General features: G+C 45.6%; 2 protein-coding genes across 11 annotated transcripts in view; both read left to right on the top strand.

Moving 5' to 3' along the window:
* tmem44 (transmembrane protein 44) overlaps positions 1–2,058 on the top strand; it is a 39,362-nt gene extending 37,304 nt beyond the window's left edge. For all 6 annotated transcript variants that reach the window (XM_041180778.1, XM_041180765.1, XM_041180761.1 and 3 more), the window contains one exon: positions 1,742–2,058. In XM_041180778.1, coding sequence (XP_041036712.1) covers positions 1,742–1,981 — 240 coding nt within the window. In that variant the 3' untranslated portion in view covers positions 1,982–2,058. The remainder of the gene's footprint in view (positions 1–1,741) is intronic.
* Positions 2,059–14,577: 12,519 nt separating this feature from the next.
* Positions 14,578–25,537, top strand: part of atp13a3 (ATPase 13A3) — a 187,182-nt gene continuing 176,222 nt past the window's right edge. For 3 of the 5 annotated variants that reach the window (XM_041211022.1, XM_041211039.1, XM_041211072.1), the window contains exon 1: positions 14,578–14,623. The gene's annotated coding sequence lies outside the window, so the exon portion shown is untranslated. Of the gene's footprint in view, positions 14,624–14,747; positions 15,028–25,537 lie in introns of those variants that run through there. The other 2 variants (XM_041211030.1, XM_041211069.1) reach the window with 1 other exon arrangement.

A 25,537-nucleotide genomic window follows, 5' to 3' on the forward strand; every position in this document is an offset into this window, starting at 1 on the left:
AAGTTGAAAAGTAAATTAAGAATGAGGCTCACAGCCTCATTATCATATTTAAAGCACCAACCCACTTCCTTGGAGCTGGTGACTCATCCAACCACTTTCCACTTCAGCTAAAGCTGTAAATGGCTAAGTTGGAGGCAGATGTGTGTCAGGAATCTGATTACAATTTTATCCCCACCTAACCCCTACCTGCCTATTTTTCTTTTGCTTAAAATTGGCCCCTTTAAGCGATGAGCTCTGTACATATCTTAACCCTCAGAAACGCGTAGAGATCATTTACTTAACAAAAGCAACTAAGATAAAAGCAAGATACTGCGGATGCTGGAAATCTGAAATAAAAACAGAAAATGCTGGAAAAACTCAGCAGTTCTGACAGCATCTGTGGAGAGAGAAACAGTTAACTTTTTGAGTCCATGTGACTCTTCTTCAGAGCTAAAGAGAAGTAGATATGATGGAATTTATACTGTTTAAGGGGGGTGGGGCAGATAAAGCAGGATAGAAGGTCAGCGATAGGTGGGGGCTAAGGAGAGATTAACAAAGATGTCTTGGACACAAGACAAAGGGAGTGTTAATGGTACTGATGAAGGCTAAAGAAGGTGCTGATAGTGGAATAAATGTAAGAAAGCAAAATATGTTGATAGCAGAACAAGGATCAGCACTCTGTGAAAGAACAACATAGAAGTGATAGATGGCCCTTTTGGGGGTGGGGTGGAGGGAGATGGTGTTGGTTTGGGGCAAAAGGATAGAAAAACAGATTTAAAAAGGGATAAAACAATGAATAAATATAGAAATAAATAAAAATTAAAATAAATTTTACGAAAGGGGTGAAGATGGAGGAGAGGGTTCATGGTCTGAAGTTGTTGAACTCCATGTTAAGTCTAGAAGGCTGCAAAATGCTTAATTGGAAGGTGAGGTGTTGTTCTTCCAGTTTGCGTTGGGCTTCACTGGAACATTGCAGCAGGCCAAGGATGGGCACGTGGGCAGGATGGTGTGTTGAAATGGCAAGCGATAGGAAGGTCTGGTTCATGCTTGCGGTCACCCAGTCTGTGTTTAGCCTCCCCGATGTAGAGGGGACTGTATTGGGAGCAGTGAAAGCAATAGACCAAATTGAAGGAAATCCCTTTTTAAAAATTTATTTTTATTTTTTATTCACTTATTTCTATATTTATTCATTGTCTTATCCCCTTTTTAATTCCTTTTTAAAATCCCTTTTTCTATCCTTTTCTCCCAACCACTGCCCCCTCCCACTTCTCCAAAAGGGCCATCTGTCACTTGTCCTATGTTCTTTCACGAGTGCTGACCCTTGTTCTGCTGTTAATACGTTCTGCTTTGTTACCTTTATGCCACTATCAGCACCTTCTTTAGTCTTCACCACTACCATTAACACTCCCATTGTCTTGTGCCCATGACATCTTTGTCAATTTCTCCTTAGCCCCTACCTATTGCTGACCTTCTACCCAGCTTTACCTGCTCCATCCCCCTTAAACAGTACAAATTCCATCACATCTGCTTCTCTTTAGCTCTGAAGAAGAGTCATTCGGACTCAATGTTAACTCTGTTTCTCCCTCCACAGATGCTGCTAGACCTGCTGAGTTTTTCCAGCATTTTCTGTTTTTATAACAAAAGCGACTGCTGGCTTCTTTTGTAAAGGGACTTATAGAATATTTTCGCTAATATCAAATAACAGAACCATTTAATTAGGTTTTAAAGCTTCCTGAACCATGGCTGTATTTCCTGTTCACAGTGGGATTTTGAAGATATTCCTCAAGAATGGAAAATGACTCAAAAGCAAGAAGAACATACCTTAAACTGTAGTCCAGATCAGACCCCAGTAATCAGCATGCACTCCTTCCCTACCAGCATTGTCTCAAGTACATCAATAACTGACTTTTGGCTCAGTGACACTGAAACTATGATGACTGAAGAGACAACCTCAGCAATTTTGTCTCAATATGAAGAAGAAGTAAATAGGACTAGACGTTGAGGAGCAAGAACTATATTATCTTCATGTGAATGTGAAACTATTTTTTACATTTTTAAATAAAAGTATGCCTTGTAAAATGTTTATGATTTATTATGATTAACTTATGGTTATTGGTGTTCGGTATATCAGTATAGATATGTATGACTGGTATTTGGACGAAAACAGGTCGTTGAAATACTTTTTATATTTCTCATGCGACTAATTTCTGAAGGGGAAATATTGATAAAATGTAAGTATTCTGACACCATGCTTATATATTTATTGCAACCTCTGACTGCCATATCACTCCTGAGGAAAATCTAGCTCTCCGTGTCCAACTTTGAAAGATGTCACAATTGAACATGATTCTGTATCACCTCGCAACGAACGATATACGCTCTAAGCAAGATCACTGAATAATAAAGACAAGTATAAACCTTACCTGAATTATTTTCCTCCCCCTTGTCCAGGGATACTGGGGTTAATTGTTTTTATTATCCATGGGTTAATATCTTTCAGCTGAAGTAGCAGTTCTATCCAAAATATTAACACAATTTTTTTCTTCAGTCAGATTTTTCTGTTCATTTGCATCATTTTTTTTTCTTTTTACATCTGGGTTCCAGCATTTGCAGTTTAAAAAACATACTTCACCTGCAGATCACTGATTAGTGTTTTTCATGAAGATGCACACCCTATACTGTTTACAACAAAGGAGTGCCTATACTATACAGATGATCACATTTGGATCACTGATTTACAGTGACTGAATACGTTAAATTCCATTGCAACTAAATGGTTTCTTGGGACATTTGTCTTTGGGAATTTAATTCCATGACTCTGTTCATTATTCACGTGCACACGGTCTTGCTGGTTCAAAAACAGTCACACAAATGACATGTGAATAAAATTTTTGAAATTTGTTCTCTTGCTTTGCTTATTTTGATAAACAACCCAAATATATTTTGCTAGATACTAAGAGGAACATTTTATCATCCGCTCAGGTTTCAAGGTTAGCTTCAGGAAAGTTGTGCGTACTTTGCATACTCAGAAAATAGGATGTGCCTTTGGCTGTGGAGCAAAAATATCAAGTCCTAGCTTAGACTTCTGGGAGAGACAGAGGCCTTCCATTAAAAGTATCAATTAAGGTAATGAAAGACACAAAAGACAATTTAACTGATAACTTTATCATGCTATTATGGAAAAAAATGCATTTACTTTTGTTTAAAATTTACTCATTAGAAATTTCAGATACTGTGAACATATTGCCAGATGAAAATATTTTGAAAAAGTATTTTAAATGGTTCAATTGGTTCATTTAAAAACCCATGACCAGGAAAATGTTGACATTTTTGGTGAGATTTCACCATTATAAAAGTTCATGTAAAATGTTGACACAGGAATTAAGGTTTGTGAACAGGAAATGCATTGGTGTGTGTAAGATTTTTAGTAACATACTAGTTGAACTCTTGTGACAAACCAGATGGTGAGCCAAGGCTAAGTGAAGTCTTCAGGTGAAGTTGGACTACAGTAGACAATAATTTGACTAAGGCAGTTGCGATTCAGTTTGCATTTATATTCTGTCCTTGTATTATGTTTCCATTATGTTAACACTTATAATGGAAATTGCATACATAAAATTGTTAGAAGTGTAATTGCACCATGTCAGTTTTGCCAAGAAGCATACAGAATACTGTATCTTCAGATAAAATAAAACTTCAAACATTAGAAATTTTGTATTTGATATAAGTTATAATAAAAAATTCACGTTAAATGGTTGTTGCTGGGTATGTAGGATTGGGTTTAGCATGAGTAGATGAACAAGGAGCAGTGCATCCTAATCAAGACAGTCTGACAGTAACTCAACTACTGATTCTTCAGTAAAGGTTGATAGTATTAGATGAACCTGTTAGACCCTGTTGCTATATTAAAAAAATAAGGTTTACAAAACAAAGCTCAAGTAACCTTAAGCTATTTTTTTCTTGCCTCCTGGAACTCATGTAAAAAAAAATCAAGTTGGCACCTGAGCCTACAAGACTGTTTAGAAAGTAGTTTCATAGTCATTTTTCATTGTACAAACTAAGTACAGGCCTAACTTACATGTTTAAAAACAACTAATGTTAAGAAACCTGATGTGGGAAGGGGTCCTATTGGAACTTAATCTAAAGTTACACAATTAGCACAGAACACTGGTAAGCATTCCACTACTTTTCCAGTTAGGGCCAATCAATCTATTGGAAAATTAGTCTGTAGTTCTATCTGGAATGGAAGGAGATATCTCAGCCCCAGTGGTGGTGCTGAATCTCAACATCCCATCAAAGAGTCAGGCTGACTAATCAATCAACAGCAGTTAGAGGGCTGTGGCTCAGATAGCAGATTTCTGAATTTGCTGCAGAGAATTAAATTTGTTGCAGTCATGCATCAACAGCAGTCATTATCTGGAACCAACTGAACTCCAAAAAGGTGCTGCTTATCCCCTTCTACCAGCCCCTACCCCTCACCTTACCCCTACAAAGAAAAGTTGGTCATTAGGTATTTGACAAAATCTGGGTTTAGCCTTTGTTAGGCAGTCACCAGGTCCCAAAAATTGCCAACTCACTAAACTGGACATGCCAGCTGGCACCTACTTGGGTGCCAGAAAGGTCAATAGCAAACTCAGCCCTGTCAACCCTGCAAAGTCCTCCTTACTAACATATGGGAGCTTGTGCCAAAATTGGTAGAGCTGTCCCACAGACTAGTCAAGTAATAGCTTGACATAGTCATACTCACAGAATCATACTTTACAGATAATGTCCCAGACACCCCCATCACCATCCCTGGGTCTGTCCTGTCCCACCAGCAGGATAGACCCAGCCGAGGTGGCGATACAGTGGTATACAGTCAGGAGGGAATAGCCCTGGGAATCCTCAACATCGACTCTGCATCTGAAGTCTCATGGCATCAGATCAAACATGGGCAGGGAAACCTCCTGCTGATTAGCACGTACTGCGCCCCCACCCCTCAGCTAATGAATCAGTATTCCTCCATGATGAACACCAATTGGAGGAAGCACTGAGGGTGGTAAGGGTTCAGAATTCACTCTAGGTGGGGAACTTCAATGTCCATCACCAAGAGAGGCTTGGTAGCACCACTACTGACCAAGCTGGCCAAGTCCTAAAGGACATAACTGCTAGACTGGGTCTGCGACAGGTGGTGAGGGAACCAAAAAAAGGGAAAATCATGCTTGACCTTGGGGGATTTCTCAATTACACTTCTTGGGGTCTATTAATTTGCTGAGGGCTTCCCGTTGAATTAGTGTGGCCTAGAGAAAACAAGAGAAAGCCATGAGACCCCAGCTGAGGCGAAGACACAGTTGATTTTATTATCGTTGCAACAAGAGATGTGGACTACACCAGAGTCACATCTAACAAATACAAGCATGTATCCAGTTTTTATAGATCACCACTGTCAACACCCTTTTGTATATGATATCTTTGGCAATTTCTTCTTTGCCTCCATCTATCACTGGTCCTCTATCCTGCTCCACCTGTCCCACCACCCCCCCCCCCCGACCAAACAGTTTATATTTCACCTCATTTCTATTTTCTTTAGTTCTGATGAAGTCATACAGATTCAAAATGTTAACTCTGTCTTCCCCTCCACAGGTGCTGTCAGACCTGCTGAGCTTTTCCAGCTATTTTTGTTTTTATTCCAGTTTTGTAGTAAAACAGTTTCATTCATAGCTATGGCTAACAATACAGCGGAGATAGTAAACAATACGTGGAGATTGCTTCCCATTTCATATTAACGATTGTATAGCGTCAAGTTCATGTTACAATGCAGCCGGAGGTAAACTCTGATAAGTATTGATAGCCTGTTAATGCCGATGAATATTGATAGTCTACTATTACCTACTTACAGACATCCATCTCTCTTTAACTGCCCTCCTGTAACAAGGTTATGGGTGTTCACAATGCCCAGACGATTCTGATTATTTTAAAGACACAAAATACACATACAACCCACATCAACGTCTGTCCCTATCTTACACAGATTTACATTATTAACTAGCTCAGCCTATTACCTTTGTTCTCAACTGACCCAGGTTCGTTCATGAGCAGCAGGTGTCCAAGCACCGGCACCAAGAAGTTGTCCCTACATACCTTTTCATCTAGCTAATGTTGGAGGGGACCACCACACAGCCAAGGAACCATGTTCCCTGACTGAAAATTCCCCACAAAAACCTTATCCTCACCAATTTGCATACCGTGGGTGCATCTGTCCATGACAGTATTGGTAGGAGTGACCATCGCACAGTCTTTGTGGAGATGAAGTCCTGCCTTCACATTGAAGATATCCTCCATTGTGTTATGTGGCACTGTGCTAAATGGGATAGATTTCAAACAGATCTAGCAACTCAAGACTGGGCATCCATGAGGTACTGTGGGCCATCAGCAGCAGCAGAATTGTACTCACCCACAATCTGTAACCTCATGGCCTGGCATGTCTCCCACTCTACCATTACCAACAAGTCAGAGGATATAAGCAAAATATTGCGGATGCTGGAAATCTAAAACAAAAACAAAAATTGCTGGAAAAACTCAGCAGTCTGTCAGAGGATATATCCTGGTTCAATGAAGAGTGTAGGAGGGCATGCCAGGAGCAGCACCAGGCATACCAAAAAATGAGGTTTAAATCTGGTGAAGCTACAATACAGAACTACTTGCGTGTGAAACAGCATAAGAAGCACATAATGGAGGTAAGCAATCCAAGAACCAATGGATCAGACCTAAGCTCTTCTCTACTGCCACATCCACTCGTGAATGGTCGTGGACAATTAAACAACTCATTGGAGGAGCAGATTGCGCAAATATGCCCATCATCAATGATGGGGGAGCCCAGTACATCAGTGCAAAAGATAAGGCTGAAACATTTGCAACAATCTTCAGCCAGAAGTGACAAAGTGGATGATCCATCTTGGCCTCCTTCTCTGGAGGTCCCCAGCATCACATGCCAATCTTCAGACAATTGCAATTCATTCCATGTGATGTCAAATGGCTGAAGGCACTGGATACTGCAAAGGCTGTGGGCCCTGACAATATTCCAGGAATATTATTCCAGGAATAGTAGACTTGTGCTCCAGAACTTGTGTGCCCCTAGCCAACATATTCCAGTACAGCTACAACATTGGCATCTACCTGGAAATGTCCTGTATAGGAGGCAATTGGTGGTATTGATGCTGCACTAGTAATCCAGGGTAATGCTCTGGAGACCTGTGTTCAAATCCTACCATGGCAGATGGTGGAATTTGAATTCAATAAAAATCTGGAATTAAAAGACTAATGATGATCATGAAACCATTGTTGTTAAAAGCCCATCTGGTTCACTAATGACCTTGAAAGAAGGAAATCTGCTGTCACACAAAAAGCAGGTAAAATTTAACTGGGTCAATTACTGCCCCATCAAAATTACAATCAGATTCAACTTTTACACATGGATCCCAAGGTGCATCAATACAATCAATAAATATTACAATCATTCCAATATGGTCAATGCCAACACTGATTTTAATTTCTCCACCATTGGTGGCCATGCCTTCAGCTGCCTAGGCCCAAACCTCTGGAATTCTCTCAACCCTCTTTGAAGACACTCCTTAAAAACTCGTTCTTTGATCAAGCTTTTGGACATCTGTCCTAATACCTCCTTTTATGGCTGTGTCAAATTTTATTTGATAACGCTGTTGTGAAGTGCCTTGAGACATTTTATATTAAAAGTGCTTTATAAATGCAAGTTGTTATTGAGATGATGTATGCAAATTGGAAAGATTAATAGTGGTCATTTGTTCTTCATCCCAAACCCCAGAGAGTTTCATCATATATGATAAGAAAGCTGTCTTAAATGTCATAGATAGCTCCTAGAGTTAATGTTACGAAGGTTACCATCGGTTATCTTGTTGGAAAAATTCTACTTTGATGCGTAAAATGAAATATCATTTGGGTCGAATAATATTTAAAAGGCTGGTCCAAATCAGTGATTTTTAAGTCACTTGGCTGAAAAACAAATAACTGAAGAAATATTTTTCCATACTTACTGAAAATAAGTGTATGTTGGTTTTATAAACAATGCAAAGCAAACAGAAATATTTTTTCCGGGTTTGACAGGCCTATTTGATAGTTGGGGACTAGAGGACGAGGTGGCATAGTCCAAAATTGACAGGCCTAATCCTGTTCCTGTGTTCTTGTCGATAAAACACATTTGCTGTATTTAACCAAGCTTCCTACACCCCATGACAAAATAAAACATTAACTTGAGGCAAAATAATTTCTTCCACCTATCAATCAAATCCCAATGATTCCCTTGTTTGGATGGGTACCTGGGTATACTCCCTCATCTGTTGGGACTGAAGTGTAAAATGAACCTTTATTCCCCTGCCACCTCAGCTCCCCTCACTCTACCACTCCTGTCACTCCACCATCACTCCTGTCTAGCCCTCAATTCCCCCTCACTTGTCCAGCTCTCAGTCCTCCTACCTGCCCACCCCTCCTATGCTTACTTCCCTGCCTCAATCCTACCTCTCCATCCCCTCTGTCCCTTTTTCTCACCCACCCTCCTGGCCCTCCCATGCTCACTTCCTTGCCTCACTCCTGTCTCGCCCTCCCCACTGTCCCTTTTCTCCTTTGCATTATGCCTCGCAAGTTCTCTCCCTCTATCATCCTCCCATCCCCCCTTCTTTCGCTACCCCCTTTTCCCTTCCCTCCAGCTGTTCCTCTTTCCTTCCCCCTCTGTTCCAATTTACCTCCCTCCTCCCCTTTTGTTTCCCTGCTCCTTCCGTTTTCTGCCTCCCTCCTCTTGTGTTTCTTCTTTCCCCTCCCCCTTTCCCACCATCCTTTTTCTCTACTTCCCTCTTTCCATCGATCCCTACCTTTGTTCCCTCTCTCCTTCCCTCTATCCTCTTCATTCAAACCGCCCTCAATCTTATCCACACTCCTTATCTCCCTCTTACTTTCCTCCCTCCCTCCTTCTTCCTTTCCTCCCTCCTTCCTACCCGCCAACCCTCCTCCCTTCCTCCTTAATCGATCCCTCTCTTGCTCCTTATTCCCTCCTTCCTTCCTTATGTTCGTTCCCTCTCTCATTCCCTCCCTTTCATCTATTCACCCCTTCCCAGCGTTCCCTCATTCAATCCTCCCCTCCCTCCTAGCTGCCTTCTTTTCCCTTCCCTTCATTTTTTCATCCTCCCTCAATTCCCTCTCTCCTGCCCATGTCCTCCTCCTTGCTCCGTCCTCCTACCCTCTTCCCTTCCCCCATTCCCCCCTTACCTTCCCTTCTCTCCATCCTTTCCACTTCTCCCTACCCCCTTTCCCCTTCTCCCCACTCTCCCCTCCATCTTCCCCTTCCCACTGCCCCACTCTCCTCTACCCCCACTCTCTCTCCTCCCCCCTTCTCTCTCCCTCCTCCCCTTCTCTCTCTCTCCTCCCCCCTTCTCTCCCTCTCCTCCCCCTTCTCTCTCTCTCCTCCCACCCTCTCTCTCTCTCCCCCCCCCAACTCTCTCCTCCTCCCCAACTCTCTCCTCCTCCCCCTCTCTTTCCTCCCACCCTACTCTCTCTCCCACTCCTCTCACTCCCACCCCTCCCCCTCTCTAACTCCCACCCCCTCACTCCATCTACCCTCCCTACCCCTTGCCCCCCCTCACTCTCTCCACCCTCTTTCCTCCCCCCTCCACTCCCTCTTTCCTCCCTTCCTATTTCCTCCCTCTCACTTTCCTCCCTCCTCTCCCTCCCTTTCCGCCCTCCCTCTCTCCATCCATCTCCCCTCTTTCCTCCCCCTCCCTCCCTCCCTTTCCTCTCTCTCTCCTTTCCTCCCTCCCTCGTTCCTCCCTCACAATCCCGCTTTACCCCCTCTCTACCTTCTTACCCCGTTCGTCTCCCCCTTCTTTCCTCCCTCCCTTTCCTCTCGCTCCCTCCCTCTTTCCTCTCGCTCCATCCCTCCTTCTCTCTCTCCCCCCCATCATCCCTCCCTCTTTCCTCTTTCCCCCCCTCTCTCCCTCTTTCCTCTCGTTCCCTCCCTCCTTTCTCTCGCTCCCTCCCTACCCCCATCCTCCTCCTCCCCACCCCGCTCTCTCCACCACCACCCCCTCTCTCCACCACCTCTCCCCAAACCCCTCTCTCCCCCACCCTCACCCATCTCTTCCCCACCCTCCCTCTCTCCGCCACCCTGCTCTCTCTCCCCAACCGTCTCTCTCTATGCCACCCCACCCCCTCTCCCCCACCCCACCCCCATCTCTCTCTACCACCCCACCCCATCTTCTCCACCACCCCCCCTCCATCTCTCTCCCCCAGCCCCTCACTCCCACCCCACCTCTCTCTCCCGTCTCTCTCCTGCACCCCCTCTCTCTCCCCCACTGCACCCCATCTCTCTCCCCCTCCCCACCGCACCCCTCCTCTCTCCCCCTCCGCACCCCCTCTCTCTCCCCCTCCCCCACCGCACACCCCCTCTCTCTGTCCCCCACCGCACCCCCCTCTCTCTTTCCCCCACTGCATCCCCTCTCTCTCACCCACCGCATCCCCCTCACTCCCTCCGCCATCTCTCCCCCTCCCCATCCCTTCTCTCTCCCCCACCGCATCCCCCTCTCTCTCCCCCCCTCCCTATCCCCCTCTCTACCCCTCCCCATCCCTCTCTCCCCATCCCCCTCCCCATCCCCCTCTCTCCCCCTCCTCCCACCCCCAACTCTCTCCCCCATCCCTCCACCAACCCCCCTCGTCTCCCCCCATACCCCACTTGTCTCCCCCCATCCACCCTCCTCTCCCCTCCATGTCTCCCAACTCCCCATCCTCTCCCCTCCTACCCCATCCTTTCCCTATCCCCCCTCCTCTCCTGCCAACCCCTCCTACCCCATCCTCTCCCTATCCCCCCTCCTCTCCTCCCCACCTCCTACTCTCCCCCCACCCCCTCCTACCCCATCCTCTTCCTATCCCCTCTCTTCTCCCCCCACCTCCTCCCATCCCCCCATTCTCTCCACTTCTACCCCATCCTCTCCCCCCACCCTCCCATCTCTCGTCCCATCCCCCTTCTCCCTCCCATCCTCCCTCCACCCACATCCTCACCCCCACCCCCTCTCCCCCATTCCCCAAGCCCTCTCTCCCTACCCCCTCACCCCATCTCCCCCCCTACTGCACACAACACCTCCCCCCACTCCATTTCCCATCCACCCAACCCATCCCCAATCATCTCCCCTTCCCCCCAACCCCTACCCCCATCCCCCACTCCATCTCCCATCCCCCCACTCCCCCTCATCACCCCTTTCCATCACCCCCTCTCCCCAACCCCCCACTCCATCTCCCACTCATCTCCCCTTCCCACCACACCCTCTCCCCAACCCCCATCTCCCCTCCTCGCCCCATCCCCCTCCCCCCACTCCACCTTCCCACCACCCCCCTCTCCCCAACCCCCATCCATCCCCCCTCCCCCATCTCCCCCCATCGCCCACTCCATCTCCTATCCCACTCCCCCTCACCTCCCCTTCCCACCACACCCCTCTCCCCAACCCCCCTCCCATCCCCCCTCACCCCCCAATATCCCCCCTCCCATCCCCCCAATATCCCCCCATCCCCATATCCCCCCTCCCATCCCCCATAACCACCCCTCCCATCCCCGATATCCCCCTCACTCCCATCCCCCATATCCCCCCTCCCATCCCCCATATTCCACCCATCCCCCATATTCCCCCCCATCCCCCATATTCCCCCCTCCCATGCCCCATATTCCCCACTCCCATCACCCATATTCCACCCTCCCATCGCCCATATTCCCCCACTCCCATATTACCCCCCTCCCATCCCCCATATTCCCCCCCTCCCATCCCCCATATTCCCCCTCCCATATTACTCCCTTCCATCCCCCATATTCCCCCCCCCGCCATCCCCCATATTCCCCCCTCCTATCCCCCATATTCCCCCCTCCCATATTCCCCCTCCCATCCCCCATATTCCCCCCCTTCCATATTCCCCCCTCCCATCCCCCATATTCCCCCCCCTCCCATCCCCCATATTCCCCCCTCCCATCCCCCATATTCCCCACTCCCAAGCCCCATATTCCCTCCCTCCCATCCCCCATATTCCCCCCTCCCATCCCCCATATTCCCCCCTCCCATCCCCCATATTCCCCCCTCCCATCCCCCATATTCCCCCCCTCCCATCCCCCATATTCTCCTCTCCCATATCCCCCCCTCCCATCCCCCATATTCTCCCACTCCCATCGACCATATACCCCCTCCCATCCCCCATATTCCCCCCCTCCCATCCCCCATATTACCCCCTCCCATATTCCCCCCTCCCATCCCCCATATTCCCTCCCATATTACTCCCTTCCATCCCCCATATTCCCCCCCCGCCATCCCCCATATTCCCCCCTCCCATATTCCCCCCTCCTATCCCCCATATTCCCCCCCTCCCATCCCCCATATTCCCCCCTCCCATCCCCCATATTCCCCCCCAACCCCCATATTCCCCCCTCCCATATTCCCCACTCCCATCCCCCATATTCCCTCCCTCCCATCCCCCATATTCCCCCCCTCCCATCCCCCATATTCACCCCCTCCCATCCCCCATATTCCCCCCTCCCATATTCCCCCCTTCCTATCACCCATATCCCCCCTCCCATCCCCCATAGCCCCCCTCCCATCCCCCATATCCCCCCTCACATGCCCCATATTCCCCCCTCCCATCCCCCATATTCCCCCTCCCATCCCCCATATTCCCCCTCTCCCATACCCCATATTCCCCCCCTCCAATCCCCCATATTCCCCCCTCCCATCCCCCATATTCCCCACCTCCCATCCCTCATATTCCCCCCTCCCATCCCCCATATTCCCCCCCCCTCCCATCCCCCATATTTCCCCCGCCCATCCCCCATATTCCCCCCTCCCATATTCCCCCCACCCATCCCCCATATTCCCCCCTCCCATCCCCCATATTCCCCCCCTCCCATATTCCCCCCTCCCATCCCCCATATTCCCCCCTCCCATCCCATCCCCCATATTCCCCCCCTCCCATCCCCCATATTTCCCCCCCTCCCATCCCCCATATTTCCCCCCTCCCATCCCCCATATTTCCCCCCTCACATCCCCCATATTCCCCCACTCCCATGCCCCATATTCCCCCCCCTCCGATCCCCCATATTCCCCCCTCCCATCCCCCATATCCCTCCTCCCATCCCCCATATTCCTCCTCCCATCCCCCATATTCCTCCCCTCCCATCCCCCATATTCCTCCCCTCCCATCCCCCATATTCCTCCCCTCCCATCCCCCATATTCTCCCCCCTCCCATTCCCCATATTCCCCCTCCCATCCCCCATATTTCCCTCCCTCCGATCCCCCATATTCCCCCCTCCCATCCCCCATATCCCTCCTCCCATCCCCCATATCCCTCCTCCCATCCCCCATATTCCTCCCCTCCCATCCCCCATATTCTCCCCCCTCCCATTCCCCATATTCCCCCTCCCATCCCCCATATTTCCCTCCCCATCCCCCATATTCCCCAAATCCCCCATATTCCCCCCCACCGTATTCCCCCCTCCCAACCCCCATATTCCCCCTCCCATCCCCCATATTCCCCTCCATATTCCCACCCTCCCCTCCCCCATATTCCTCCCTCCCATCCCTCATTTTCCCCCTCGCGTCCCCCATATTCCCCCTCCCATCCCGCATATTCACCCCCTCCCATCCCCCATATTCCCCTCTCCCATCCCCCACATTACCCCCTCCCATCCCCCATATTCCCCCCAATATTCCCCCCTCCCATCCCCTATATTCCCCCCCTCCCATATTCCCCCTCCCATCCCATCCCCCATATTCCCCCTCCCATCCCATCCCCCATATTCCCCCTCCCATCCCATCCCCCATATTCCCCCCCCTCCCATCCCCCATATTCCCCCCCCCTCCCATCCCCCATATTCCCCCCCCCTCCCATCCCCCATATTCCCCCCCCCTCCCATCCCCCATATTCCCCCCCCCTCCCATCCCCCATATTCCCCCCCCCCTCCCATCCCCCATATTCCCCCCCCCCTCCCATCCCCCATATTCCCCCCCCCCTCCCATCCCCCATATTCCCCCCCCTCCCATCCCCCATATTCCCCCCCCTCCCATCCCCCATATTCCCCCCCCTCCCATCCCCCATATTCCCCCCCCTCCCATCCCCCATATTCCCCCCCTCCCATCCCCCATATTCCCCCCCTCCCATCCCCCATATTCCCCCCCTCCCATCCCCCATATTCCCCCACTCCCATGCCCCATATTCCCCCCTTCCGATCCCCCATATATCCCCCCCTCCCATCCCCCATATATCCCCCCCTCCCATCCCCCATATATCCCCCCCTCCCATCCCCCATATATCCCCCCCTCCCATCCCCCATATATCCCCCCCTCCCATCCCCCATATATCCCCCCCTCCCATCCCCCATATATCCCCCTCTCCCATCCCCCATATATCCCCCCATCCCCCATCATATCTCCCATATCCCCCCCCACCCCCCTCTCTTTTCTTTCTTTCCTCCTCCTTCCTGGTTCTCTTCCCCCTCTCCCACCTTCCTTCCCAGCCAGTGACGTCAGTTCCGGCCTCTCGGACTGCCGCGCGGACTAACGAATGCCTCTCGCGCACCACGTGACAGGCGGCGAGAGGAGGAGCCGCTTCCCGGTGAGACCTTCACTCTTCATCTCAGGGTAGCTGATGTGGCGGCGAGATCAGGGCGGGCAGTCTGTTTGGTGCCGCGGTTGGTGATTGAACGCAGTGGTGTATTGCTGTTGCTGCGATGGTTAACAGTTATTCTTACGAAATCCAAATTTAGATGAATTTCCGCAAAACAAAAAAATAAGCATGGTTGGTGGTTCTGATCTCCAATGCCCAACCTCTCAAACTGACGGCTGTACTAGTTGTAAACGTACTTTGTCCCCGCGATCAATGAGCCTTTCTTTACCCGGACTCCTTTACATTAGCTGCAACCTTTGGATCTCTGGTGTTTTTAAGGGCTCTGATCTCAGCCGAATACAAATCGGGGCTTGCATTTATTCGGATGATAAGACAAGAGATTAACGATTCTGGTAACTGCCACACTTTATCTGAGTTGCGGGATAACTGACACTATTCCAGTGAGAGTTGTTTTTTTTTAAAGACAGGAGTGCTTTTTGATTATACTGATTTGAATTTTGACTTAGGTGTTGGAGGCGACTAATTGTTGTGGAACTTTTCTGTGCGAATTATCCACAGTAACAGTGAATTGTAAAGCATTTGGGTGGTACTGAGGACATGAAAAGCCCTATATAAATGCAAGTTTGCTCTTGATATTGTGGGAATGCCCTGGTATTATTCCGATTGTGTTTTTGTGTTGCTTTCACGCATATAAACCTACTTACCTAAAGTAACAATTGTTAACAAATCTGAACAGCCAATTTTGGAAATACTCAGCAGGTCTGGCAGTATCTGAGTAGAGAACAGTTAACGTTTTAGGTCAATAACCTTTCCTCAGAATTAGAAGAAGTTGGAGGGAGGGAGACAGAGAGGGAGGGGGCTGGGTGGGTTTCAATATTTATATATATTGAAGAGACGGCTGTTCAGGGTTATGGTGACATGGTGACAAAAGCGTGGCGAGCTGGGGAAGGAACAAAACGGGAGGTGGAAAGTCGGGGAGGTTAAATTACCAAGGGGATGATGGTGCAAGGCAGAAGTAAATGGCAATGGGAGAAGTCAAAGAACAAAGATGGTTCTAGAGTAAATGGAAGTGTTCAACTCAATGTCGAGTCTGAAAGCCTGTAAAATACCTAATCAAAGGATGAGGTGCTGTCCTTTGAGCTTAGGTTGACCTTTGTTGGAACAATGTAGAAGACTGAGGTCAGTGGAACTGGGGTGGAGAATTAAGATGACAGGCATAGTGAAGCTTGGAGTTATTCTTGCGGACTGAATAGAGATACTCCGCAAAGTGGTCAGCCACTATATGGGCTTCTCAAACACCCAATATAACCTTTCAAACTCAACATTGAGCTCAGTAATTTCAGATCATAACCTTTGCCCCATTTATTCCCACAGTAGCTGTTGGTGATGATTCCACTATTCCCATTTGCACTCATCTTTTGCTTCTTAAGCATTCTAAACAGAAAATACTTTGCAGATCTGCCAACATCTGTGGAGAGAGAAACAGAGTTAATGTTTCAGTTTGATGACCTTTTGCCAAAAACATTTTGTCTTGAGTTTAGTCAACAGGGTATAGTGCTTTCAGGCTTGTATGAATCTTTCCCACTTTTTGCATGGATTTTGAAAGCCCAAGATGGTGGTAGCCCATCTCTTGACACCATCTTTCACACACTTCAGTTTTTATCTAACTTTAAAACCTGTGCAGTTCTGAGATGACCACCAAAATTATTGAAAATTGCTTTAATCAATCACTTCCACCATGTGTTGCTATTTCTTTAGGATAGATTTGTTTTAAGGAGTATCAAGGTTTTATATAGGTGTATAAAAATAACAAGTAAACACAAGTAATTTCCAGGAGCGACAGGTGTTTGCTGCATACTGAAATACACATCAAAGGGAGGAGAGAGATGAAAAAAAGGATTCAGCTGGCTCACTGAGTCACATGACAAATTCCATAGCCCATGGCACCAATGTGTACCTTGTGACACATGGGCCTTACCTTTAGTTTCCCTGCTCCCCCATTCTCTACCCTGTATTTAATTAGAACCTGTTCAATCTCTTGCCTTTCAATGGGACTGAAAAAAAAAATTGTCCTGAAATGTTAATTTTTTCTTTCTCTGCAGATGCTGTTTAACCTGCTGAGTATTTCCAGCATTTTCTCTTTTTGTGTCAGATTTCCTGCATCTGCAGTATTCTCTCTTGTTGGAGATGGTCATTGCCTTACACTGTGTGGTGTGAATGTTACTTGCCATTTGTCAGCCCAAGTCTAGCAACAGACCCAGTCTAGCAGCCATTTTGTTTAGGACTCTGCCAGCTCAGTTACTAGTGGTGCTCCGGAGCCACTTTTGGTGATGGACATTGAAGTCCCCCACCCAGAGTACATTCTATGCCCTTCCCATCCTCAGTGCTTCCTCCAAATGATGTTCAACATGAGGAGCACTGATTCATCAGCTGAGGGAGGGTGGTATGTGGTAATCAACAGGAGGTTTCCTTGCCCATGTTTGACCTCATGGGCACCGGGGTTGATGTTGAGGACCCCCAGGGCAACTCCCTCCCAACTGTATACCAGTGTGCCACCACCCCTGCTGAGCCTGTCCTGCAAGTAGGACAGGACATACCCAGGGATGGTGATGATGGTGTAAGGTATGATTCCGTGAGGATGACTATGTCAGGCTGTTGCTTGACTGGACTGTGAGACAGCTATCCCAATTTTGGCACAAGCCATCTGATGTTAGTAAGGAGGACTTTGTAGGGTTGACAGGCCCAAGATACCTGTAGTTGTTTCCGGTGCCTAGGTCGATGCCAGGTGGTCCATCCAGTTTCATTCCTTTTTTGTGACTTTATGGCGATTTGTTACAACTGAGTGTCTAGCTAGGCCATTTCAGAGTTCATTTAAGAGTCAACTACATTGCTGTGGGTCTGGAGTCACATGTAGGCCAGACCAGGTGAGGATGACAGATTTCCTTCCCTAAAGGACAATAGTGAACCAGATGGGTTTTTACAACAATTGACAATGTTTCCAAGTCATCATTAGACTTTTAATTCCAGATTTTTATTGAATTCAAATCCCACCATCTGCCGTGACAGAATTTGAACCCAGGTCCCCAGAGTATTACCCTGGGTTTCTGGATTACTTGTCATGCACAATTTATAAATAAATCTAAATGGTATCTTTTTACAGCATTTTTCAGCCCTGGCTGAGACTTGGAATTGGTTAAATATTCCACATGTCACATTAATCAAGCTATCTGGCAGTTAATTAAGTCATAAGCCTATTTCTGTGTTGTTTTTAAATTTACGAAAAAATGAAATACACTTCAATACAACGTTGTAGCAATGTATTTCCTATTAGTTTCCTATGTGTGTGAAGTTTCATGTCAGTTTTTGTATTGTTACTTAAAATTAAGGGGCTTTGGTTGGGTGAGATTGTCAGTTTATTCATTTGGAATTTTTCATCTGGACTTCCAGCTGTTATTGTTCAGTTTCCTCCAAATCCATTAGTGCTAAAAGATAACCAAAATTATACTTTATAAAGGTAATTTTAAACTTTGTAAGTAAGTTGCCTCATCCTATTAATTTAATTTTTGAAATGCACTTGGTATTTTCAAAACTTCATGAAAATGAGCCTTGTATATAAGAGCATAAGAAATGGGAGCAGGAGTAGGTCATTTGTAGCCAACATAAAGGGGAATCCCAAAGTCTTCTATAGGTATATAAATAGTAAAAGGAGGAGTAGGGCCTATTAGGGACCTAAAAGGGAATTTACACATGGACGAAGGAGCCATGGCTGAGGTATTAAATGAATACTTTGCATCCGTCTTTACCAAGAAGTTAGATACTACCCAGGCCATGGTGACAGACAAGGGAACTCTGTCACTAGAAGGGTTCAAAATTGATAAGGACGATGTGTTGAATAGACTGTCGGTACTTAAAGTTGAAAAGGCACTGGGACCGGATGGGATGTATCCAAGGATATTGAAGGAAGTGAGAGCAAAAATTGCAGGGGCACTGGCCATAATCTTTCAGTCTTCCCTAGACTCAGGGGTGGTGCCAGAGGACTGGAGAATTGCAAACATTTATGTCCTTTTTCAAAAAACGTTGTAAGGATAAACCCAGCAATTACAAGCTTAATTTCAGTGGTGGGCAAGATTCTAGAAACAATTATTCGGGATAGAATTAGTAGTCACATGGAAAAATATGGGCTGATAAGGAACAGCCAGCATGGATTTCTAAAGGGGAAACCGTGTTTAACTAACTTGCTGGAGTTTTTTGAAGAGGTAATGGAAAAGGTCAATGAGGGTAATGTTTGCTGTGGTGTACATGGACTTTCAAAAGGCATTTGATACGTGCCACACAACCGACTTGTGAGAAAAATTATTGCTCATAGAATAGAAGGGACAGTAGCAACGTGGATATAAAATTGGCTGAAAAATAGGGAGCAGAGAGTAATGGTCAATGGATATTTTTCAGGAAGGTTTGTAGTGGAGTTCCCCAGGGGTTGGTATTGGGATCCTTGCTTTTCCTGATGTATACTAATGATCTAGATCTTGGTGTTTAGGGGATAATTTCAAAGTTTGCGGATGATATGAAGTTTGGGAGTGTTGTGAACTGCGAGGAGGACGGTGTGGAACTTCAAGAGGACATAGACAAGTTGGTGGAGTGGGCAGATAGGTGCCAGGTGAAGTTCAATGCGCAGTGTGAAGTGATGCATTTTGGTAGGAAGAACATGGACAGACTATAAAATCAGGCGTGAAATTTTGAAGGGGGTGCAAGAGCGGACAGATTTGGAGTGTATATGTGTATAGATTATTGAAGGTGGCAGGACAGGTGAAGAGAACATTTAATAAAGCATATGGTATCCTGGGCTTTATTAATAGAGGCATAGAGCACAAGAGCAGGGAGATTATGCTGAACTTATATAAGACACTTGTTCAACCTCAGCTGGAATATTGTGTACAGTTCTGGGCACTATTATAGGAAGGACACATTGGAGAGAGTGCAGAAGGGGTTTATAAGAATAGTTCCAGGGATGGGAAACTTCAGCTATGAGGATAGATTGGAGAGTTTGGGACTGTTTTCTTTGGAGAGAAGGCTGAGAGGAGATTTGATAGAGATGTTCAAAATCATGAGGGGGCTGGACAGATAGGGAGAAGCTGTCCCCACTGGTAAAAGATCAAGAACAAGAGGGCACAGATTTAAAGTGATTTGCAAAAGAAGCAAATGTGACGTGAGAAAAAAACTTTTTCACGCAACGAGTGGTTCATGTCTGGAATGCACTGCCTGGAAGTGTAGTGGAGGCAGATTCAATCGAGGCATTCAAGAGGACGTTAGATGATTATTAAATAGAAATAACGTGCAAGGAAAAGGCAGGGCAATGACACTAGGTCATAATACTCATTTGGAGAGCAGACATGATGGGCTGAAAGGCCTCCTCCTGTGCTGTTAAGATTCTGTGATTGGCCCCTATATGTTCTGCCATTCAATAAGGTCATGGCTTATCTGATTTCTGCCCTTAACTCCACTTTCCTGAGAGGTCTCTTGTTTTTAAACTATGCCCCCTGGTTGTAGATTCCCCCATAAGGAGAAACATTCTCTCAGCATCTACTGTGTCAAGCCTCCTCAGAAATGTTTATGTTTCAATAAGATCACCTCTCATTTTTCTAAAGCCCAATGAGTATAGGCCCAACCTACTTAACCTTTTCTCATAAGTCAACTCCTTCGTCCCAGGGATCAGCCTAGTGAACCTTCTCTGGACTGCCACTAATACAAATATATCCCTTCTGAAAGAAGTAGATCAAAACTGTTTGCAGTATTGAGGTCTTGTCTCACCAATATCTGTACAGTTGTAGCAAAGACTGCTCCATTTTTATATTCCGTCCTCGTGGAATAAAGGCCAACACTCAATTTTCCTAATCACTTGCTGTACCTACAAACTAACATTTTGTGATTAATGTACAAGGACATCTGGGTCCCTTTCTACCGCAGGATTCTGCAGTCTCCCAATTTAAATAATATTCTCCTTTCTATTCTTCTTGCGAAATGGACAACCTCACATTTTCCCACGTTGTACTCCATTGGTCAAATTTTTGTCCACTCGCTCTATATCCTTTTGCAGACTCTGTGTCTTCCTCACAACTTGCTTTTCTACCTAGCTTTGTATTGTCAATAATTTGGCTACAGTCTGTCCCTTCATCCAGGTCATTAAAATAGATTGTAAATTGACACTCCACTAGTTGCCATTTGCCAACTTGAAAATGACCTATTTACCCTTATTTATGTCTCCTGTTAGTTAGCCAGCCCTCTATCCGTGCTAATGTATTACCCCCAACACCATGAGCTCTTATATTATGTACTAACTTTTTTGTGACACCTTATTGAATGCCTTTTGGAATCCAAATACATACATCTACTGGCTTTTCTTGATCTAACCTGCTTATTACATCCTTAAAGAACTCTAATCATTTCGTCAAACTTTCTTTCCCTTTCATTAACCATGTTGACTCTGCCTGATTGTATTACAATTTTCTAAATGTTCTGCTACTACTTCCTTAATGGATTCCAGCATTTTTTCCAGTGACAGGTTCTAGGCTCACTGGCCTTTTCTGCTTTCTTGAACAATGGCAATACCTCTGCGGTTTTCCAATCCGCTGGGACCTTTCCAGAATCTAGTGAATTTTGGAAGATTACAAGTAATGCATCCACTATCTCTGTAGCCGCTTATTTTTAAGACCCTTAGATGCAGGCCATCAGGTCCAAGGGATTTGTTAGCCTTTAGTCCCATTAGTTTTCCTAGTACCTTCTCTCATGATGGTGATTATTTTAAATTCCTCCCTCCCTTGATTTTCTACTATTATTATTGGGATGCTTTTTGGGTCTTCTACCATGAAGCCAGATGCAAAATAGTTGTTCAAAGTCTCTGTCAATTCCTTGTTTCCCATTATTAATTCCTCAGTCTCATCCTCAGGAGTCTAACATTCACTCTCGCTATTCTTTTCCTTTTTATATACTTCTAGAAGGTCTTGCTGTCTGTTTTTATATTTTTCGCTAGTGTACTCTCATATTCTAATTTCTCCCTCTATTTATTTTAGTCACCTTTTGCTAGTTTCTAAAAAATTCCCAGTCTTCTGGCCTACCACTAATATTTGCAGCATTATACCCCTTTTTCTTTCAATCTTACCATCCTTAATTTACTTAGTTAGCCACCGATGGTTCATCCTTCTCATACATTTTTTCTTTTTCAATGGAATTTGTATTTGAGAGTTCCGTAGTGTCTCCTTAGATGCCTGCCACTGCTTCTCTACTGCCTTACATTTTAGCCTATTTTGAGTCCACTGTAGCTAACTCTCTTTTTCCTTTGTAATTGCCTTTATTTTATGCTTAAGACTCTAGTTTTAGACTCAAGTTCCTCACCCCAAACTGAATGTGATATTCTGTAATGTTATGATCACTCTTATTTGGACGATCCTTTACTACAGGATCATTAAATATAACAGGGTTGCCCTGGTTAATTCCAGAATGTATAGTTCTAAGAAATCGTCCCAAATACACTCTTATGAACTTATCATCATCTACAACCCACAAGTCAAGAGTGCAGTCGAAACGTCTCCACTTGCCCAGACATGTACAGCTGCAACAACACTCAAGATGCCTTACACCAATCAGGACAAAATAGCCACTTGATCGGTAACCCCTTCCAGGACCTTAAGCATGAATTCCCTCCACCGCTGATGCACAGTGGCGGCAATGTTTATCATCTACAAAATGGAAAGTAGCATTTATACAAATCTATACAAAGATTAAAATTGCCCATGATTGTTGCAGTACCTTTCTTACAAGCCCCCATGATTTATTGATGTATAACCTGTCCTACAGTATCTGTTAGAGGGCCTATTAACCTCTCACCAGTGACTCCGCTCCCTTGCTATTTTTTTTATCTTCACCCAAACTGATTCAACATCTTGATCTTCTGAGTCAAGATCATTTCTCACTGTTACATTAACAGAGCTACCTTTTCTCCTTTTCCTTTGTTCCAATCCTTTCGAAATTTCAAATTTCCTTGAGTATTCAGTTCCTGCCTTAGCCACCTTAAGATCACAGGAAATAAAAGCAGGAGTAGACCATTTGACCCAGCGAGCCTACTCGATCATGACTGATATGATTGTGGCCTTATTTCCACTTTCTCAAGTAAGAAGATCAAAACTGTACGTAGTACTCCAGGTGTAGTCTCACCAATGACCTGTACAGCCATAGCAAGACTTTCCTACTTTTATACTCTGTCCCTCTTGCAACCACGTCTCTATAATGGCTATTATATCATACCTATTTATTTGTAATTGTGTTATCAATTTATCCGTCTTGTTACAGATGCTGCATGCATTCAGATAAAGAGCCTTTAATTCTGCCTTTTTACCATTTTTCCCCACTCTGACCATATTTGCTGGTGTATTGCTATGTTTGTATATTCTGTCCCTTCCTATCACACTCTGGTTATGATTCCCTGTATCGCTACCCTGCATTATTGCCTTGCCCTTGTTAACTTTATAAATCTTCCTTCACGTGAACCTTCCTTCCCATTATATACTTTAAAGCCCTCTCAACACCTCTAGTTGTGCGATTTGCCAGGACACTGGTCCCAGCTGGGATGAAGTGAAGGCCATCCCAATGATACAGCTCCCTCTTTCCAGTTTCCCATGAATCAGAACCCTTTACTCCCACACCATTCTTTGAGCAACACTTTCAATTCTCTTACTTACCCTATGCCAATTTGCTTGTGGCTTGGTTAGTGGTAGGCAAACTTTATACTTTCGAATCTGTGCACTAAGACTGTAATGATGAGGCTGGGTGCACAATTTAAAATTTACACAGCATTCTTTTAAATCTTTTTGTGGCATAGACAGTGGCCACTTTTAAATGAAGGAATAGGTTTGGCCTCACTCCAGAAGTTATTTTCAGAAAGATTGAGGAGCTAAATTAAATCATGAATCATACAGCTTTAAAGGTACTTCACAGCATTCTAGTCTATTTTGCAATTGGATCAGTGATGGGAGAAGCCCTTCCCTATCCTCACATCTCAAAATTGTTGTACCTAGTGCCAACTTTAAGCACTACCAAATCAGGTTTTATTTGTTCATGGGACGTGAACATCACTGGCAAAGCCAGCATTTGTTGCCCGTCTTTAATTGGCCCTGAGAAGGTGGGTGGTGAGCTGCCGCCTTTGAACTACAGAGCCACTGCAGCCTGTGTGGTGTAGGTACACCCAGAGTGTTGTTTGGATGAGAGCTCCAGGTTTTTTTGTCAGCAATGGTAAAGGAAGGACGATATAGTTCCAAGTGAGGATAGTGTGTAGCTTGGAGGGGACCTTGCAGGTGGTGGGGTTCCCATGTATCTGATGTTCTTTTTCTAGGTGGTAGAGGTTGTGGATTCAATATCAGAGGAGTTGTAAATTGTATTGATCACTACAATCATCAGCAAACATTCCACATTCTGACTTATGTTGGAGGGAAGGCCATTGATAAAACAACTGAAGATGATTGAGCCTAAGACACTACTTTGTAGAACTATTGCTATGTGCTGGCGCTGAGATGATTGCCCGCCAACAGCCACAACCATCTTCATTTGTGCTAGGTATGCTTCCACCTAATGTAGAGGTTTCTCCTGATTCCCCATTGACTCCAGATTAGCTAGGGCTCCTTGATGGCACACTTGGTGAAATACTGTTGTGATGTCAAGGGATGTCACTCTCACCCTGTCACCTCACTTTTTGAAATTAGCTCTTCCACCTATGTTTGGACAAAGGCTGTAAAGAGATCTGGAACTGAGTGGCCTTGGCGGGACCCAATGCACTGGTTGTAATCTTCCAAAATTTCTTAGATACTGGAGTGCTCCCTGTTGATTTAAGGTAGCAAATATAACACCACTATTCAAGAAAGGAGGGAGCAAGGAAATGGGGGACCACAGGCCAGTTAGCCTGATGTTAGTCATCAGTGAAATTCTGGAATCCATTGTTAAGGATGTGGTAACAAGGCACTTAGAGAATAATAATATGAATTGGCAAGGTCAATGTAGTTTTATGAAAGTGAAATTTTATTTGAATTTTTTGAGGATTTAACTAGCAGCATAGATAAAGGAAAATCTATGGACATAGTATTTTTGGATTTTTAGCAAGTCTTTGATAAGTTGTAACATTAAAGTTTATTGTGCATGATAAGGGATCATGGAGAAGGGGATAATATATCAGTGAAATAAGCAAAATACTGCGGATGCTGTAAATCTGAAATAAAAACAGAAAATGTTGGGAAAAGCTCAGCAGGTCTGACAGTATCTGTGGAGAGAGAAACAGCGTTGACATTTCGATTCCATGTGACTCTTCAGAGCTACAGAGAAGTAGAAATGTGATTAAATTTATACTGTTTAAGAGGGGTGTGTGGAGCAGGTGAAGCTGGATAGAAGGCCAGCGATAGGTGGAGGCAAAGGAGAGATTGACAAAGATGTCGTAAACAAAAGGACAAAGGGAGTGCTAATTGTAGCGGTGAGGGCTAAAAAAGATGCTGATTGTGGCATTAAGGTAAGAAAGCAGAATGTGATAATAGGACAGGCAAAAGCACTCTGAAAAGAACAACATGAACAAGTAACAGATGGTCCTTGTGGGAGTGGGGTGGGGAGAGGTGGTGGGGGGAGGAAAAAGGAATTGAAAATGGGATAAAAATGGGGGGATAAAAAGGGGGATGAAATGATGAATAAATGAATGAAAATAAAATAAAGTGGATAAAAAATAAAAATGAATTTTGGGAAAAAAGGATAAAAAGTGGGGTGTAGATAGAGGAGATAGTTCATGGTCTGGAGTTGTTGACTTCAATGTTAAATCCGGAAGGCTGTAACGTGCCTAATCGGAAGATAAGGTGCTGCTCCTCCATTTTACATTGG

Source organism: Carcharodon carcharias, chromosome 2 (genome assembly GCF_017639515.1).
Source record: "Carcharodon carcharias isolate sCarCar2 chromosome 2, sCarCar2.pri, whole genome shotgun sequence".
Classification (NCBI taxonomy): domain Eukaryota; kingdom Metazoa; phylum Chordata; class Chondrichthyes; order Lamniformes; family Lamnidae; genus Carcharodon; species Carcharodon carcharias.